Source organism: Tursiops truncatus, chromosome 3 (assembly GCF_011762595.2).
Source record: "Tursiops truncatus isolate mTurTru1 chromosome 3, mTurTru1.mat.Y, whole genome shotgun sequence".
NCBI classification, from domain to species: Eukaryota; Metazoa; Chordata; class Mammalia; order Artiodactyla; family Delphinidae; genus Tursiops; species Tursiops truncatus.
This window is the reverse complement of record NC_047036.1, coordinates 51,580,001-51,600,546: the sequence shown is the minus strand read 5'-3', so window position 1 is coordinate 51,600,546 and position 20,546 is coordinate 51,580,001. Positions and strand designations below refer to the sequence as shown.

General features: G+C 36.4%; 1 protein-coding gene and 1 pseudogene across 1 annotated transcript in view; both read left to right on the top strand.

Moving 5' to 3' along the window:
• The window catches only part of ADAMTS6 (ADAM metallopeptidase with thrombospondin type 1 motif 6), a 262,877-nt gene that overhangs the window by 166,975 nt on the left and 75,356 nt on the right, over window positions 1–20,546 (top strand). The window contains exons 12-13 of the mRNA XM_019929977.3: window positions 3,998–4,143; window positions 6,290–6,353. Of these exons, the coding sequence (XP_019785536.1) occupies window positions 3,998–4,143; window positions 6,290–6,353 (210 nt within the window). The remainder of the gene's footprint in view (window positions 1–3,997; window positions 4,144–6,289; window positions 6,354–20,546) is intronic.
• LOC101319121 (ribulose-phosphate 3-epimerase pseudogene) lies at window positions 12,460–14,894 on the top strand (annotated as a pseudogene).

Here is a 20,546-nt window from a genome sequence, read left to right as displayed (position 1 = left end):
GTATATATTGGTTAATATAGTCATCTAGAAAATTAGCTCAAATAACTGGATTCACCTGAAGTTCCCTATAGGTTTCTAAAAAAACTTATTAAGTTAAATAAGTTTCTTCTCTTAAAATCATGTACTACATCAAGATACTTAATACTACCAGAAGGAGAAGTAGCAAAAATTCCAAGGAGATCCTTTCCTATAAACACAAGGTGAGGGGAAAGCACAAAAGAACATTTTGCTAGAGCGCAAAATTAAACAAGTTGTTTGATAGATTTTTAACTTGAGGGTATGTCTGTATAGAACTAATTTCTGTAGTCATCCTAATCCAAATCATATTATAATCAAAAACTAAAGTTAGTCCCCATTTTGTAGTCAGGGAAACTAAAGAAAAGAAACAAATGACTTGCTCTGGACCAAAGAAAGATATTGCTAGAATGAGAACTCAAGTTTGTAACACAGGATACCCACAGACTGAAGTCATCCCCACACAGACTGAGTTGTTAATTAGTTGTTAAACTAGACACTAGTCTCTTGTCAGCTGCTAAATGACTGATACTTATTATTATGAATTCTTCATTCTTTACCCATTAATCTATGTTATTTAACTTTCTGATATAATTGTCTATTATAACTCTATGGAATAGATATAATCAATAGCATAAATTTATGCAGTAAAAGGTTTTAGCAAACCACTTATAGAATACTACTGCTCTGTAGATATTAACTAATGGTAAGAACTGAGCAACATTTTACAAACTGAATATTTGTATTTATCTTTTACCTTCAGAATAAGTTTTAAAAGGAAAACAAGAGAATTTATGTGAGTTCTTTCCCTGTGCTACATTTTGTGTGCATCTAGGACACATGTAAAACAATATTATTAAATACTTTAGAATCTACATCTTTCAGTGTTTTTGTGACCTTCACAATTTTGTCTCCTGAAAAATGCAAAAACTGAGAGTTTTTTCCTCTACTAATTATAAGAATACTCAAGGAGGTATGAAATAACATGTGGTTGTATACTTGCAGCTAAGTGGGTTTTTTAAAAAATCTCTAGTGTTATTTTGTATTTTAGGTAGTAAAAACAGTTCAGTAAAATATACTAATGTATTCTTTAATGTCTTCAAATATGTAATCCTGCACATCCAATTGATTTTTTTTCCACTTGTTTTTTGTGTGTATTTGGACAGCTAATCCTTTTCTGCCAGTAAGTGACCTTGGGCAAGTCAACCTCCTTCAGGTTCTGCTTTCCTCATGTGAAAAAATGAAGTGCTTAGACCACATGAATTCTAAAGCCTCTTTGAGCTTTAAGTACAGCTCTGTGATTATGTAAAATAAATGTAAAATCAAATTTTATTGTTATTTGAAATCAGTAATGCTAAGTTTCCAACTTGAAGAAAATAGGCAAATTTTAAGATTTGGAATTTTTTAGTATTAAGTGTCATTAATTGAAACCACAGGAAAAGACAGTAATTGCTGGTAAATACTACATTGCTCAGTTACTCTCATAGGTGCAGGCATAAATATTCTTACACATAGCTACTTGTAATAACAAAAATGTAAAACTGGAGATTATTTGGTCCACTGTTGTGACTTTTATATAGATGAAAATCTAACGCAATTGGTATATCATTATGCACATGGTTGGTCTTCAAGATCAGTTAGGTAAATCATAAGCTGGCAGCTGGAACATTCTCCCTCTCACATGTACATTATTAGCAGCCCTGCTCCCAGAGTTGGTACTGTATTATCAGTTCAGCCAACTACCTCTGCTTCATCATTTTGGACAGATGATTTTCTTTTTCTTCATGGTAATTTTTGTTGCCCAAAACTTGTAATCTTTTTTAATGTCCTACTTTAATATTTATTAGATTTAGGGTCAGAATGTTTGGTCTTATAGCCAACCAAATTTTGACCTCCTCTTGCCTAATTGCTTAGCACTTTTCTTAAGAAGTCCTTTATGTTGTTACAACTACTGTAATATTCTCTGAGTGCCAACTACCAGGGAAGCAAAGATGAATATGACTATCTTTACCCTCCAGTATCTCCAGTTCCTTCCTGAAATGTAGTAACCAAAACAGGACACAGGATTCTATAATTTAATGTATTCATTCATTCAATAAAGTTTTGTTGCATACCCACTACATTCTAGGCACTGTTCTAGACATTCAACATTTCCAATTAGAACATTCTGTGATGATAGAAATGTTCTGTATCTGCTCTGTCCAACATCATAGCCGCTAGGCCACATGTGGCTATGGGAGCCCTAGAAATGTAGCTAGTGGGTCTAAGGAACTGACTTTTTAATTTTAATTAATTTAAATTTGAACAGCCACATTTGGCTCTCAAGGCTTTTACATACTAAGGAGAGGAGACAATAAAAATAATAAGGAAGTTATCTGAGAAATAAATAGGGTGATTTAAAGTAGGTGTAAGAGGGGGCTAAAACAGGAGGATGTAATCTCTATACATCCTGGAGTAGGGGGAGGGGAGGGTGGAAGGGATAGTGAAGTACAACCACTTCAGAATAAGAGTGATCAAGGAAAGACCTCTCTGATGGAGTGACACCTGACCTGAGACCAAACGATGAGAAGACAATATAAGGAATCTGAAGATTATTCCCAGGAGGACCAGCAAATGCAAATGCCCTGAGGAGAGAACAGGTTTAGTGTATGGAGGAAAAGAAATAAGGCCAGTGTGTCTGGAACATTCTGTACCAGAAAGAGAATAAGGCTGGAGAAGGAGGCAGAGGCTAGGTCACAAAGGCCACCGTTGACCAGAGTTAAGGGAAGGAGGAAACCACCACAGTCTTTTAAGCCAAAAAGTGACATAATGCCATAATATGTTTTTAAAAGAGCTCTCTGATAGCTCGCTGGAGAATAGGTTGATTATACATAGAAGAAAGTGAGGCAGGGGGACCAGATAACAAGCTGATCTATTTGCTAGTTTGGTCTAGAGTGGTAGTAGTACAAATGGTGAAAGTGAAAGAATTCTGGATATGCAGAATTAATATAATAAACTGATTACTTTCAAAGCATCACATGTCATAATCCCTTTACATTTTAATATAATGGTTGAATTTTTATTTAACAATCTAACATTGCTGACAGTTACTCAACTCTAATAATGTTCCCTATTGTTATTCATATAAACAAATGACTTTCATAGCATCAGTATGGTTCATCAAATTTTGATAACTCAGAAAAATGCACCAATAAAAGCCTAGCCTAATGCTTGGTTTAAAAAAAAAATCATTTTTACCAATTCTGCAAATTAGATTTATCATGTTAGAGTTATGAGCTGATTATGCGATGTCTGCATCTCGATAAATTATTCCTGACTTTCTACTTATGTGCAGTATGTGTGGTTTATTGCAGAGAGTAAAGCTGAGAAGAATTCCAGTACACATGTTCATGCAGGGACTATACACATGGCTAGTCACTGTGTATAAGGGTTTTTTGTACCCTGTCCCTAGTGTCTTGGCATTGCTTTTATTATGTCTGCAGCAGTCATGTAGATGAAATGCCACAACACATTCTTTTACTATTGTAGCCTCAACCGGCCTTTTTTTTTTTTTAAAGAAAAAGCAATTACCATCATAAAAATTCCTTACTGGGGAACTTTCCATATTGCGTTATCATTCCATGAGTCTAATAATAGTGGAATATAAAGAAAAAAATGTTTTAATACTAAAATATCTAAAAAAGAGTTTTGAGGTCTCTATAATGAGAAACACTAAAAGTCTGGAGGAGAAGAAATAAGGAAAAAAGAAGTAAAGTCAAGTTTTTTAGACTCCTGGTACTTGTTAGAGATTTATAAATCATTGCCTAGCTAAAGATAATTTGCAAATCACATGCACCTTTACCAATGTCTAAACACAGTTAAAGAACTCTCAGTCTGTTATCTATTGGGAGAATGCTAATGCCTGACCCTTATGTATTTATTTCTATCCTGATAGCTCTATCTGCCTAAAAGCTAATTCTCTGTTTTCTGTGAAATCTTGCAGTGGTGTTATCAGGGAGATTGTGTTCCTTTTGGCACTTGGCCCCAGAGCATAGATGGGGGCTGGGGTCCCTGGTCACTATGGGGAGAGTGCAGCAGGACCTGCGGGGGAGGCGTCTCCTCATCCCTAAGACACTGTGACAGTCCAGCGTAAGTAGCTAAAGTAAGCCGGAGCCAACAAAAAGACACAGTTGGAAATGATTCAAAGCTGTGGTTTCACATGTTATCTGTAAAAACGTTTCACTAGTGAGCCAAGTGCTTGTCTTCAGAACAAGCAATAGGCACTGGAAAGTGGAGGAGCCTTGTTAGACAGACTTTCTTTTTCTTCTTTTCACCTTACTATGTAACCAAAAATAAAAGAAAAAAAAAAAAGAAAAGCATTGTGTATCTATCCCAGATATAGCCAGACTTTTAATCTAGTAATAATCAGATAGATTTCCTCCTCCAAAAACTACTGAATTATGGATGAATCCAGGTCTTGTCTTAGCTACAGTACCATTATTCCCAGGAAGCATAAGGTCTTTTCACATGTCACGTAAAATTATTACTGCTACATTAGTATTAAAAGGACCAATGAGAGCACTTTGAGGGTTGAAATGCCTTGATTCGCATCACAAATCACAATGAAAAGAATACTGCCCATGTGTTAAAATAGTTTCCATTCACATGCCCCCATTAATCACCTTCCGGAGCTGCATCCACTTTTCTCCTCACGATTGTTTTATGTAGGTCAGACTGCTCCTCTCCCACCACTCTTTTTCTCCAGCCGGAGTCCCCCTGGCATAAAGCCAGCCCCATCAGTATTTCTTGCTAGCTGTATTGCTTCTCCCTTCCACCAGTGCCCATTGCAGGTGGATGATTCCTTTAGTTGGTCTTGCGTGTCCTCCTGGAGACTAAACTGCTCCTTAGCTGCTTCATGTCGAGTGCTCCCATTTCTTTCTAGAGCTCAGGTTGAGGACCTTCTTTCCTGACAATTATTTGGTGCAGAATGGTGTTATAATATCACTTCTGCTTTTTTCCCCCTGCTGGGGTAGAAGATGGTCTATTTTTATTGTTTATTTTTTCTCATTTTAACTCAGGATACCTGTCTTTGGTTCCTCTCTCTAAATGTCTCTTTTCTTCTCTTTTATTCTTTTTAGCTTGAAATTGTTTCCCTTTGTATTAGTTCTGTGTTTTCATTCTCCCACTTTCTATTATTACCATCCTGCTAAACAGAGCTGTCACCCACTCATAAAACAGCATTGCCACCACCGTCCCCACTACCTTGTTTTTGTCTGACCAACACATTTCTCCCAGCTGGTTCAAGCTAGGCCATTTCTTTCCCTTGCTTAAAGTCAGCATTCACTAGCATTCAAAATATATTCAAAGTGTAACTTTAATTATCTCATTGATACCAGTGGGCCAAAATTATAATTGAGACTTGATCTTTTTAAAACAAGTGCAGAATAGTTAACCTAAGTTCAACTGCAGGCTACTGTAATTTAATAATCAAAAGTATAAAACTGTATGATAATAAATAATATACCCAAATACTTAAGAGAATGACTTGGACCTCTTTTAAAAGAACAAGTTAGTTTTTTCCATTCAAAAATTGCATGTCCAAATAATAGCATATGACTTTCTCTAATGTTAAAGACTCCAAAAATTAATTTATGTATAACACGTATTTAACATCCTAATTTGAATGTAATATAAAGTATCTATATAATGTAAGCCTATCTTAGATTTAGATTTAATTTTTTGAAACTGAAGTTTTTAAAACTTCATGTAATATTTGAATTGAGATAGAAATTTATTTCTGAATTAAAAACTTTGAGCTGAAGCTATTTCCAGGGAGTTATTTTGTGTCCTTTCCTTATTTCCAGTCTGGAAAAAAACACAAACTTTCCATTTTCTACTTGATGAACATATAGTATCAGATTATGTGTTTTGTTAAATATGATTCAAATGGCTTTTCATTATAAATGATTTTTAAACTCATTGTGTTGAGCTGAATACCTGTTTACTATGATAATTAGAAAATACATTGATTTAATTACATTTTCTTAAGAATGTATATCATCACAATTAAGAGCCTTATAAAGTTACTCATGGTAGATTGCCTTAATTTTTTGTTCAGCAACCATAATCATTATTGCTAACTAACGCCAGCATGATTATTATTTTAATAACTAATAAAACGTCAGATTTTTTATTTTCTTAAAGTAAATGTTAATATGTTTTCATCAAGCAATATATATACTGTTTATGTGGTTAGATATATTATATTCACATGTTAAACAAAATGTGTTTGCAGACCTTCAGGAGGTGGAAAATATTGCCTTGGGGAAAGGAAACGGTATCGCTCCTGCAATACAGATGTAAGTAAAACCAAACTCTGCTATGAAAAATTAGCTTACATTTCCCCTAGAGCAGGGAAATTTTTTAAATTGTGAACTATTTGATCAGAAATCCATGTGCGTGAGGGTCACATGAATTTTTGAAACTGAATGGAACCAGCCTCAAGTCCATCAATTCCTTTAAGAATCAAGAGAAAGCTCCAGCACTAGAAGCAAATACACTCTCCCTCAGTAGGAGTCAAGAAAGAGAGACACGCACCCTGAACTTCCCTGGCTCCCCAACACTCACAGCTTTGCCACCGTTATCTTTCTTGAGTTCAAGAAACAAGGATTAATCTTTATTCCATTTTATGTTTGCCGCGGCAAGAAGTCCCAGAATTCCATGTCACTCCTCATCTCTTGCCATCCAATTCCATAAATCTCTGCATATCCCTTCTTCTGTTTCTCATCCCTGCCCAACCACTGAAACTCTTCTGTGCCCTCAGAAGCTCGTGGTCCATCATCAGCAAAATCCCTTACATCCTGACATCTCTGAATTTTTCTTCCCTTCACCTTCTTGTTCTAATGGAAACTGGCTCTCCTCTGAAGATACTGCTTCCTCTGCAGGCCTCTAAAGTTAAGGACATGTATTTTCTCCCTTAGCTCTTGAAAGACTGGGGCCTGGAAGTGAATTGACTATCTTCTTTATATCTTATTACTCCTCCCAGATAATTTTTCCTTCCTCCTATCTAAAAACCACAGCTTTTAATTTCGTATCATCAGACTATTACCCACACTCCCACACTATTCCTCACTCTTACGCTCTCCAACCCTGTGCCTATCCTAATCCTTGTTTATTCATAAACATGTGGATGATTTTTTCAACATCTTCTTTTCTGGGTTTTTCCATAACCATACAAACATGCTGTTATTTCTCCTATCTTGAAAAAACAAAAACAAAAATACTTACCATATCTAATTCCTCTTCTCATTTTTCCCTAAAATTGCTCATATAAAGTTTTTGCCTCCAACATTCTAGTGAAAATGTTCCTGCCAAGTCAAAGATGTTTTCCATGTTGCTAAACCCAATAATCAGTTCTGAGTGTTTATTTTACTTGATCTTTACCAGGCTTCCATGACACTGTAGCTTTTTGGTTGTCCTTCTATATTGCTACTTATTCTTCCTCATTCTCCTTTGCTGGTTTCTATTCTTTTCTCCGACTTCTTAATGTCAGAGTACCCAGGACTTACGCCTCTTTTTCTCTGCCATACCAATACTCATTTCTTTGGTGATCTCATCCAGCTTCATTGCTTATGATACCATTCATATGTTATTTGACCCCAAATTTATATTTTCATCCCAGACTTCTTCCATGGATTTCAGACTCATGTCTTACCATTTATTAGACTTTTAATAGACATGTACTATTTAACATGTCCAAATGCTGTCTCCAAAACATTTCCACAACCATGTTCTTCCAGCAGTTTTTCCCATCTCAGATGTCAACTTCATCTGGCTCAAGCCAAAAACCCTTGAGTCATTCTTGATTCCTTTCTCTGTCTCACAGACTATATCCAATCCCTCAGAAAATCCCATTGGCTTTGCCTTCAAAATATATCATAGATCTGACTTCTTCTCACTGCCTCTACTGCTGCCTACCACTCTTTCACTGGATTACTCTAAGTGGCTTTTTCCGTGGGTTTCCAGATACTACTTTTGCTCCCTACAGCCCTCAGTATAAGAGGCAGTGTGATTCCGTTTCAGTATATCCTTTACCCAAGACCTTTCGATGGCTCCCTGTTTTACTTAAATCCAAAGTTCTTACAAAGGCCTGCAAGGCCTTCACAATCTGGCCTTCTATTACTTCTCTGAACTCATCTTTTATTGTATTTCTCCTTATTCACTCTGCTCCAGCCACACGGGCCTCCCTCCTTGTACGTGCCAGGCATGCTCCCACCTTAGGGCTTTTGCATTGGCTGTTCCCTTTGCCTTGTATACTCTTCCAACCCAAATATCTACATCGCTAACTCCCTTACCTCACCTTTACTCGGCTGTCATCTTCTCAGTGAGGCCTGGCTTGAATACTGTATTTAAAGTTGCAACCCTCCCTACTCCCTACACCCCTGGGATTCCTAATCTTCTTTACCCTGCTCTATTTCCCCTCATACTACCTCTAACACACTCTATAGCTTATTTATCGTATTTAATTCTATTAAATTTACATCTTGAATTCATTACATGTAGCTTCAATTACAATGATTATATTGTTTCAGGCATTATTTATTCATTCACTCAAGAAATAATTGAGTGCTTACTGTTTATCAGACTGTGATAGAGTGAGAGAGGCTCTGCCCTCAAGGATTTTATAATTTCTTGGGAAGTCGCAGAAAATCACAATGCAGGGTGATAAGTGATATGATATGATAGAATAAGTATGGAATGCTATAAAAGCATGTGGAATTGTCACATAACCTAATTAGGGATTTAAGGATTTCTTCCCATGGGAAGCTAACGATCTGAAAGGGCAAATTGCAGCTGACCAGAAAAGAAGGAAGTGACAATGAAAGCATTCTAGGCACGAAGAAAATTAAGTGCCAGGTGGGTAGGTTAAAAAATTTAGCCTCAGATTTATGCTTTAGATAAAAATGGGTTAGGGAAAGGTGAGATTACAACAGAACAGTAAACAAATCAAGAAGAATTTAAGGATACTGGTGAGAATGATGAGCTGAGCCATTCACTCTATACTAGGGAATGACAGTGGAGTCTAAAGAAGGCTAGCGTGGAGAAAATTAAGGATGTAACTTTGAAAAATGCATAAAAATTAAAGAACCAGTATTGTAGGAAAAACAGGGTGAGAGAGATAGCAGGTGAGGGGATCAGAGAGTGGAATGTATTTGAATTTAAGTTATGAGAAGTGAGACTGTTCTCAGTGAGAACAAATCTGGAGTGTGGCCATGGGAGTGCATGCCTGACCTTGAGTGGAGGTGAAGGAGTTCTAGGAATGTTAAGGCTAGGGAGTTTGGGGAGTCTTCCGTGTGGATGTTGGATTCACTGAGGATGTTATTAGGACTTGGAGGGTATAGTGAGACTGTGAAGCAGGTATCAAGCTCTTTAACAAATGAGGGGAAATGACCATCATAAAGTTGGGAGAAAGCAGTGATGAAACCAAATAGTGATTTGGATGAATAACATGAATCTCGGAAAATAGAGGTTTTATGCAAGGGAAGAAGAATGGAGTACCTACTGCATATTTAGACTGTGTTAGGTAGGAGTGAGAAAGGCAAACCGACCTCTCAATTCCCATCTATTTCTGTTATGTAGTTGTAGAGGTGGGCACACATTTTGGGTCTAATAACACAGGTGCTATACAATATGAATAATGTACGATAGGTAACAGAAAAAGGAAAAAAAAACATGCCAGACACACATGCCAGGCTTGTTGCATTTTACCCATGAAATATGTTTTAGATGCTCAGATTGTGGAGTTTGTTATTGGTAGGTTGACATTTCTATTACTATCTTTGTCTTCTGTTTCAGCTTTTTGCAAATGTTAAGGAGATATATTTAACATATATGTATCATTAATATACAAATAGTTATGTTTTCTTCATTAATCTTGTCTCTGCTAGTTCAGAATTTGAGACAATTCAGTTACAACACCAAAATTTATTTTCATGCTATCCAAGTTAATAAAGCTGTCTGAACATAAGTTGTGTAAACTGGAGCCTTTTAAAATGTAATCTAATACATGAAAGTTTAAACTTTCAAAACACATAATCTAGCCCAGCACTGTCCAAGAGAACGTTCCTCAATGATGGAAATATTCTATCTGTGCACTGTCCAGCCTGGTAGCCAGTAGTCAAATTAGCTTTTGAGTACTTGAAATGCGTCTAGTGCAACAGAAGAACCGAATTTTTAAGTTTAACTAATTTAAATTTGAATAGCCACATGCGGCTAGTGACAACTGTATTGGGCAGCACAAAGCTAGTCTAGCTATGCAGTAGAAAAATAACTGTTATGAAGAAGATTGTATCTGTTAATCCCAAATCCCTAATTTATCCCTCCCCCTTCCCCTTTTGCTAACCATAAGTTTGTTTTCTATGTCTTCGGGTCTGTTTCTGTTTTGAAGCACAGGGGACTATATTCAATATCTTGTAATAACCAATAGTGAAAAAGAATCTGAAGAAGAATACATATAATATATGTATATATATATATATATATATATATATATAACTGAATCACTTTGCTGTACACCTGAAACATTGTAAATCACCTATACTTCAATTTAAAAAAATTTAACAGTATAAAAAGAAGACTGTAAATATTATGTATAAAATTCTCAAAACAAGTCAAATCAATCTTAGCTCATTTTAGAAACAAACGTGAAATTTTTATTTTTGGTAATGACAGATTATTCTGACAGAAAAATATTTTAGAGAGTGCTGAATAAGATTTTTTTTTTAACATTTTAAAATCAGCAAAGAGCTGACCAGATAGTAAGGGAAATGCCGTAAGGTCATAATTTTTGAAGGCAAACTCAAAAGCATCAACAAGGAAACATCAGAGCAACTAAGGTACTCTTACCCTGACAATATTCAGAGAAGAGATTAAGTGCTCCAGTGTGTCTTTCTTAAGTATATGAAAATTTTTTTCCGAAGCTTCTCCCCTGCTACCTCATCAGACTTCCTTCATGTTTTATTGGCCAGGAGGCCGAATGCCCACCCTTAACCCAGTCATGGGCAAAAGGAATGGTATTACCATAATTGGTTTTGACTAATCTAGATATGCCCCTAAAATGGGGTTAGAATCATTTTCTCTGAGAGGTAGATTCCTGAGCAAAAATCAGATTTCTGTTAGCAAGAAAGTAGGCAGTGATAGATATTGAGAGTGCCACAGGTGTCTGCATCAGAGCTCTTTTAGTTTCCATCTTTACAAGTAGAAGTAGCAGCAACAAAAGTAGTAACGGTAGTAGTAGGACTAGTACTAGCAGTAGTACCAGTAGTAGTAGTAGTGATGGTAGTAGCTGCTGCTAACATTTATTGAGCACTTACTACATACCAGACCTATTATTTTAACCATATTTTCTTTCCATACTGAGAGTTCTCCTCAGTGGTGAGTTGACTTGGTAAGATATTTTTAATTTCCATTTGTTCAATATAAATCTAGAAAAACTATGCTATAAAGTTGTGTTATAATCTGTTTTGTTACAGCCTTGTTTCTGCAACACAAATTAGCTCATAAGTGACTGAGTTATTTTGTGCCACTAAGAAATACAGCAGCTGAAGTCAAACTACGTTTTGCCTTTATACAGCTGAACAGCTGATGAAAATTGTGCTGTACATGATGACCATTCACCTCACACTCTTCTTTTTGTTCACTTTGGCCACATGCTCTGTCATTTCTGTGTGTGTTTCTGCCTGTTCTTTGTACATTGGCCTCTTGTCTCTATAATGTATAATGTTTTGAATGTTTTTTTTTTCTATAATGCCTGGGTGTCTGTGTGAACTACCCTAATTTAAGGGACTCAAGAGAGTATACTTGTCTTTTATCAAATCAGCCTCCTGCCTTAGTGCATGTTTTATTTAATTTAATACTTTACACATCATATTGAGTGACCCTGTAAATAAGATGTGAGAGAAAACTTTCCAATTAGTTAGAACCAGTTTGACCGTCAAGACCTAGAAAACAATTCATAGGCATTGTTACTTTGTCATATGTGATCCAAGAGCTTTTCTGGAGACTTAAATAGGGATAAAACAAGGGATAAATTCAAATGATCCTGGAAGAATTTTCAAATCAGTGTCCAGAATGAGATGATGTTAGGCAATCAAACGGTAAGAGCACCAGGGTTCCTTATCTAATGTCATGAATCTTTGAGGCTTGCTCTCTACTTTCTAATAACTTAAGCACGTTATAATAGAAAATAGGAAATCTAGGAGATATAAGCCTGATTAACATATATTTGATACATCCTACTTGCATTTCTTTTAAGATCTTGCGACCCATTCCAAACAGCCTATCAGTTTGCCATATAGTATAGCAGTTTTGACCCTATCTTTTCTGTGATTGACCAGCTGGTACTGTAGATTACAGCTTAGTTCTTACGTTTTTACATATAATAATAATTATATTATTATTTATAACTCTTATTAGAATTGAATTAGCTTCATTAAAATCACAACAGAAGAATAGAATAAATTAGAAAATCAGAAGAAAAGGAAAAATAATATAAGGCTGGGATCAGTACCTTAAATATGTACCACAAGGTCCTTTCACTCACTAAAAGTGGGCCATAGATTTTGCTCTGAGTTTCCTAGTAACCTGAGTAAAGAAGCAAACACTATCAGTTCTAAGATTCATAATGTCTGATAGCTATGACAAAAGGAGATATATCCACAAAGGAACACTTCATTATTTTGAAGCTTTGATACTTTTCCTATGTGGATCCCTACACTAGTGAATCAGATTGAAACATACAAGGCTGACAGTATTCTCCTTGCTTAGGTTTGAGGAGAAATTGGACCTAGAACCAATGCAGGCCAGTCTTAAAAAGTGGCAAGCACAAAAACAAGATAGCCACACTTTCTCCCTAATGCCAGTGTAATTCCTACCACAGACATTTGAAGGGTACAGGAATGGTAAGAAGAGAAGAGCTCTCCAGTGGAAAGACAACAGTGTTCCCATTAAGTCCTGTCCTACTTACCCCAGTTTCAAAGAAAGCGATCCACAGAAATAGAAGAGGCAACTTATAAAGAGAGAATCTTTAAGGTTTTAAAATAAAACCAAAATGGATAGCCAGCTGTAAAATTGGCTGACCACTCTCAACAGCAACTTAACCAGCCTAGAGGCCAAAGGTATTCACACAATAGACTCTGAGGCTGGTTATCTGCATCAGCATGTATTGGATGTGCAGTTTGTTCCCTACATCACCATTGGTCACCCTCAGGAGCCTTCAAAAGCATCTAGAAAAAGATTCATTCTTTGACATTCACATCATGGTCTCTAGGACAGAATACCAGGTAAAGACAATAGCCGTGGCAGGAACAAATGAATATGCTTTTTGGCTTGAAGCTACTGAGAAACCAGGAGCATCTACTAAAGACATAGGATATTTGGATGAAGTTTGCTCTCACCATTAAACCAGGAACTTCAATAGAATATTTGGGACCATAAACTAATCTAATAGATATGATCTTATGGAACTTGGGTTTGGAGAGCAGAGATTTATGGAAGTCATGATGCTGAGAGTTCATTGTTTGAGTTCTCCTCTTTGGACTTAAAGATAAATGATTGTTAAGGTCCTGACAGTTTTTATAAATGAGCAAATGTAGGAACTAGCATGATTATCAGGTAGTGCCATTATGAGAAATAAAGACCCCAGATCTGTGCTCAATCTTCTAAAAAGTGTTTGCTCGAGAGCTGCTAAAAAAATACTTTATTATGTATATGGAATCTCCTTTTTATTGACACAAAAGAATATTGACTATTAAGCAGGCATTTCTGCTTTCCTGAGCAATTTTTCACTGCAGTGACTGAAACTATCATGCAAAATGTTCTCAGAGGGTAAAAGTTGGTGTACATAGTATAAGTATTTTAAGTAGCAGAATTTATAGGTCAGTGTTATAAATACTTGAAAACTTGATGTTTGTCAAGAGTAAAAATATTGCTATATTGAGGTTATGAACCAAATTTTATATCAAAGCCTAAAGAAGAAATATTAGCTACTGTGCAAAGGACTCTTCTACATTTCTAAAAAGAATGTCCTGGTGTTGCTTAGCTATTTTCCAGAAAATCCGTGTGTTTTTCCTATGCCATTTTATTTGTGATTTGCATGTCTGCTTGATAATGTGACTAGGATAGAACTTCTGGTGAAAAGCCTAAGCTCCACCTTGGCTGGGGTGAAGTCATATTATTCTTGCATCTTACACATCTCATTTCCTCCTTTATTTTATGCATCAAAACTATAAAAAACAATGGAGACAAAGGATTTTCCAGGTCATCTGTGGTCTGTTCTAAAATTTAAGCATAGGTTATTTAGTACAGGGACATTTTTTCAGTCAGCTTTGCTAGAGGTGCATGCTGTTCTGCAGTTTTTTTCTTCTTCATTGTGTAAGGTCATTAAATGGTGTCATTGCCTTGGTTGTGGTACACAGGAAAAGTACAGCCTATATTCGGAAGTAGTACTGTAGTGAAAAAGGTATGGACTTTGTATTCAAACTGACTTAAATTTAATCCTGACTATAACAGGATTGTTTCTATTTTACCTTGACAAGATACCTAACTTGACTAAACTTCAGAGAACTCCTATATAAAGAGTATAATTATATCAAACTTGCAGGGTTGTTTGAGAATTAAAAGAAGTAATACTTTAAAACATCTAGTGCTATCCCTGGTACTTAATCTGTATTTGCTACAGTGTAGCTATTACTGTATACATTTATGTTTTATGGATTACAAAGTACTTTTTATATAACCTCATCAAATCTTCAAATCACTTTTATAAAGGGAAGGACAGGGTTTTGTTTTGTTTTTTAATATTTTAAAATGAGGAACTAAAGCTCAGCAACAGGCTAGTGTCTTGGAAGGGATTCAGGAAGGCATAGAATTTCTGAGTGCTGCTCTAGCACTCAGATGGAGCCTTTGGGAGGTGGGTGTGGCAAAGTAAGCTCTGAAAGAGTTTGGTCACCTTTGACATTGTCTTACTTCCAGTCTAACCTTACCCTGCAGCAGAACCAGATAGCTGAGGACAATTATGAAACTACAGACCTTGCCCCCAGGGAAAGGTGTGGGGTAAGTGATGCCAAGGTACAGAGTTGATCCATTAACTAACAGTGTTATAACTGTGTCCCAAGTTATAATTAGAAAACATATATGTATCAACCACATTATTCTCATATACTTCAATATACTTATAAAAGTATACTTTCATATATATGTATATATATATGTGTGTATGTATATATGTATAGATATATGTATATATACACATATATATAAAATGACAAAAAATAGCAGGAGCAGTGTCATTAATCTTTAGGTTAGTATGAATTTTATAGAGTGCATCTTGTTGTGAGAAATAAAGATTAACTTTTAAGCACAGAATAGAGCTTGCTTGTTTATTTTGTTCTTTAAAGCGACGTTTAAAAAATCACAAAGTAAAAGTTTGTTTCTTAACATTTTTACAGGCTTAGGGGAAATGGTCATGCTATGGATAGATGACATTTAAATTAAATTTAGGCCATACAAGGCATATAGAAGTAGTTTTAATTTTGAAAACTTGCATACAAGATTATGGTATCAAACATGACAGCCAGATTTAAGTTTGTCTAGACAATGTAGGTTTATCAGGCTTTTGTTTTCTTTTTCTTCAAAAGTAAAGGTACAGTGAAATTACTCCCCCAAAAGCAGAAACTATTTGGGGGAGAAAATATGAGAAGTTTGCCTCAAAACTGGGGTTGAAATGATTCACTACATGCATTGAACACTAAATTTAACCTTGGAAATGCCCTTGTGAATTACTTTAATGAGCTAATTAGACAGTACCTTATAATTAGGAAATCAGGAGTTTTGTTTGCAACTTGTAAAAGAGGGTGTGGAAGCAAGGCTTTTGTTAGCCCATTCGGCATCTTTATGTATATCACTCCTGTCTGGGTGAACAAGCAGAAATGTGTCCCTTCTTCACAGTCTCATGTCAAGCGCATGACTTGCTAATAAGCAAAGCAAAGGTTGAAATCCAGCCTCCACTTATGCTCCTTCACCTAACAGGGTATAATTGACTAAGAGTATGTTGCTATCCTGAAGAAAAAGAACATTAAATTTGGGGAGTGTAGAAGGTTGGTTTAGTGTAATAGTGAAGAAGCACAAGTGCATCTGGCATGAAAGTAAGAAAGGAAGAAGAAGCAGAAGGTGGGAAAGAGAGAGAAGGGGAGTAGAAGAACAAAATGCCAGTTTTGCTCATTTTGCTGTGTTCCCTGAGGCTGTAGGAATCCTGGCATCTTCCCAGCCTGTAGGAATGCTGGTATCTTCCCAGCCTACGCATCTTTTTTTAGGAAGAAAAGAGGAAAGGGAAAGGGGGGAAAGAGTTTCATTCTCGGCTTGCTTCTCACTCTTTATTACCCATAAGACATAATACAGTATTTGCAGAGTTTTCCTCATTTGGAAAACATTTTGGGATGTATTGCTCTTTAAGGTAAGGGTATTTGGGGTGTATTTTGCAAATGAAGAAAAGAAGGCACAAAGAGATTCCGGGACTTTCCAAGGTCACCTATTCTTTGGGGTAAAATCCAGATTACAACTCTAGTAACAGAAATGCCCCTGGACAGTTGGTCAGCAGAAGCTGAGATTTCTTTCTGCAGCAACGTTTATGCCCCAAGGAATTTTTTTTTTTAATCTATCAGTATAACTGGAAGCATAAGATAGTCTATAGAATGTGCTAACTTACATATTTCTCTAAAAAAAAAAGTAGTGAAAAAAGATACTAGTATTAACTTTTTGTATCTTTGAAAATACTAAGATCAAAAGATACTGAGACCTGCAGTGTTGCTTTCTGGATTTATGTGGGGCCCTGCTGGTTACTTTTTAGAAGAGGATGCTTGATAAGTGTTAACACTAGGAGGCTGAAAACCTGTCAGGCTTCACTTTAAAAATTTGTTGCTTATGCCTACTGTTTTCTGTTGCGGTTTCTGCATAGTGTCAACATTTATTATACTTGAGTAACTTAAAAAGCATTACTCCCTAAACTCTCCACTATTCTTAAACAAAACAAAAATATATTTTATGTAATTTTTCCTTAAGAAATTACTCTTTTCTTTGATCTCTCTCATTCTTTGCAGCCGGAATACACAACTCCTACTGAGCTTATTTCTAATCAACACAAGATTCAGAGCATTCACTGAAGGAAACATTTAAATCAAGAGAACAGAACACTAGCTGATAATATGCTAGAAACAGAAAGGCATGGGATCAAGTCCCCAAGTCTACTACAGTTTCCAATTTACAGCACCTTCCATCTTCCATGTTTTTCTGTGAACATCCTAAACACTCCTGCCTCAGGGCTTTTGCATTTAATGTTTCCTGGAACACTCTTTTCACAGGTTTATATGTAAGTCACTTCCTCAGTTTCTTTTAACTTTCTGCTCAAGTGCCACCTTATCAGAGAGAATTTCTCTTGCTCTACCATTTAAAACAACTCCCTCACCCGCGCCCAGCTCACCCCGCCACCTTAGTACCCTGCTTTATTTTTCTTCTTTCTCATCTCCAGCTACAGTGGGCTCCAGGAAAGCAGGGACCTAATCTGATTGGTTTATTCTCCGGAGCCTAGAATCCTATGTTATATATAAAAGCTTTTTATGTATATTTGCTGAATATAAAAAAGACACTTCAGGCCAGTTCTTGGTGCCTGGTTTTAAGAGTACTAATGACAAGTTATTATGTCCCCATAGGAAAGCCATCAAGGTCTAGATACCTTTCAATAAGGGATTAGATTTGTTCAGTGTGGGTCCAGAAGAAAGGCGCAAGACCACTGGGTTATGGGAAGGAAGACAGATTTTGGCTGAAAGAAAGAACCAGATGATAATTGCAGCTGTCTGAAAAGTATTTGATCTATCTTTCTGTAGATTATACAGATTGTGTGACCACTTTGGGGGTAACTGTACAGGAAGTTTAAGAGTTTTCTGCAAATTATATTATATTCTGACATCAGTTCTTAAAAGTGTATGATTCTGTATTGACTCAAAAATTAATAATTGAGCTTGGTTCTTCTGCAAAATGCTACCAGACATTTGTATCTATATGTTAACACCCAAAATCAGGGGTTGGCAAATTGCACCTTCTGGGTCAAATTTGGCCCATTGCCTCTTTTTGTAAATAAGATTTTAGTGGAACACAGCCCTGACTGTCATTTACATAATGTTTATGGCTTCTTTTACACTATGATATCACAGTTGAGTAGTTGTAACAGAGGTTATATGGCCCACAAAGTCTAACATATTTACTGTGTGGCCCTTGACAGAAAAAGTTTGCCAACCTCTGCCCTTAACCAATAAATTGCAAAATATAACACAAGGAAACATATCTCTATTCAGTCTCCCAAGTACCACTACCACTACTACTATCTCCTCCTCCTTCTCCTCCTTCTTTTCTCCTTCTTCATCATCATCATCATCAACTATTTTATCTGTAAAGATCCAACCATAATAATATAAACCACTCTAAATATTTAAACAGAGGGAATCTAATGCAAAGAATTGGTTACGTGGATAATGGAAGAGGCTGACAAGCCCATAGATCAGCATCAGCAGAAAGATACCACCACTCCTACCAGAAAAACATAGGAAGGAGGTAGTTTTATTAAAGCCTAGAGGCTGAAATCACACAGCAGAATGTGGAACCATACAATTGGGGGTGGGGGTGGCTGTTGTCTGATATTGGAGCCACAAAAATATTCTGCTTCTGCCTAAGATGCTGCTTGAGGTAGAGAGGAAATGAGAGAAATACCCTGGCTTCTCCCACTAGTGCCTTCCATTGCCTGAACTCAACCAGAAGTCAGCTGACACAGAGGCCTAGGAAATGGAGCCTGCAGATTTGTTCCCCCGACATAAAGAGCAGAGCAAGAGAATGGTGAGGAATGAGTCTAAGGATGCCTAGACCAAAGACCACACAACTGCTAATGGTTATTGAGTGCTACCAGTACCACGTAAAGAGCTAAACAATTTACATGAATCCTCACCTACTGAGTAAATACTAGTGTTATCTCCAGTTTATAGATGAGGCTTGGAAAATTAAGTACATTGCTGAGGGCTATGAATTAAATACATAAGTTAGAATTGAATCCAGGTCTGTCTTACTCCAAAATCCTTACTTTCAGCCCTCTCATTTTGTAAATAAGAAAAAAGTAGTTTGGAGCAGATAAACTTGTAGCTGGTAAAGACAAGGCTAGGTCTAGAACCCAAGTTACTCCTATAAGGTTTTCGTACATCTTAAGAACTTAAAAACCTATTGTAGCATTTAGAGAGTCCAGAGGAGGCCCCCACTCAGATGCAGGAAGTGTCTTTGCACCTTGAAACTGTTACTAAGCAGCCTTCCTGGACACAATTTACTCAGTTATAAAATGGGATTATTAATTATAACTACCTTATGAGAGTGTTGAGAGAGCTTAAATAGATACAGATCTAGAGACCTCTGAACAGTGTGCCATGAGATAGGTACTTACTAAATGCTTAGAAAAAGGTAAGTAGGTGTTCTTATTGTTAATATTTTTATTATGCTGAACCTGGGAGTGGTTATCACAGGAAAAGAATAGATCAGAAATCTTATGAAATGTTATCCAAGTTTGTCATTAAACAGTAATATCCTCCTTTTGGACCTTTTACTTCTATCTAGGATAATAATTACAAGATAGTCAAGAATAGGATTTTTGTTCATTTTGGGTTTTTTTTTGAAGAGAGACTTTTTATTTTTATTTATTTATTTATTATTTACTTATGACTGTGTCGGGTCTTAGTTGCAGCACGTGGGATCTTTCACTGTGGCAGGCGGGCTCTTCGTTGCAGAGCACGGGGCTTCTCTCTAGTTGCGGCACTCAGTCTCAGTAGTTGCAGTGCACAGGCTTAGTTGCCCGGCAGCATGTGGGATCTTGGTTCCCCGACCAGGGATCAAACCTGCGTCCCCTGCATTGGAAGGTGGATTCTTAACCACTGGAGCACCAGGGATAGTCCCTGTTTGGTTTTGTTTTAAGTGAGTGGCCCTCAAGTGCCTTAGTTTATTAATTCAGGGCTTTTTTTTTTTTTTAACCAGTCCTTATCTATGAAATGTTATCTGTTATGCTTCTATACAGTTCCTTTCTTTCATCCGGGATAGCTGTTGTCCAACTATTCCCAAAATATGACCTTTTCTTTCCTGTCCCCATGGCTTTACTTAGCTTCATTTTTAACAGAAGTCCTTTTTCTTTCTTAACCAGCTCAGTTCCTATAATACTTTGTAATATTATAAAGAATAAGTATGTATGATACTTTATTATAATTCTTATAATATACTCAAGATTTTCTTCCTCAACAAATATTTCCCTAACTAATCACATGACGCATTGATCTTTCACCTATATATAGCACCTGTAGACAATCTATAATGCGCTGTCATATACTTATTGCCTGAGATAGGGCTGTAGCTCTTCCATTTTTATCTTGTTACTCCAAATAGATTGAAAGTCATGCTTGGGTAAAGTTTTAGGTGGT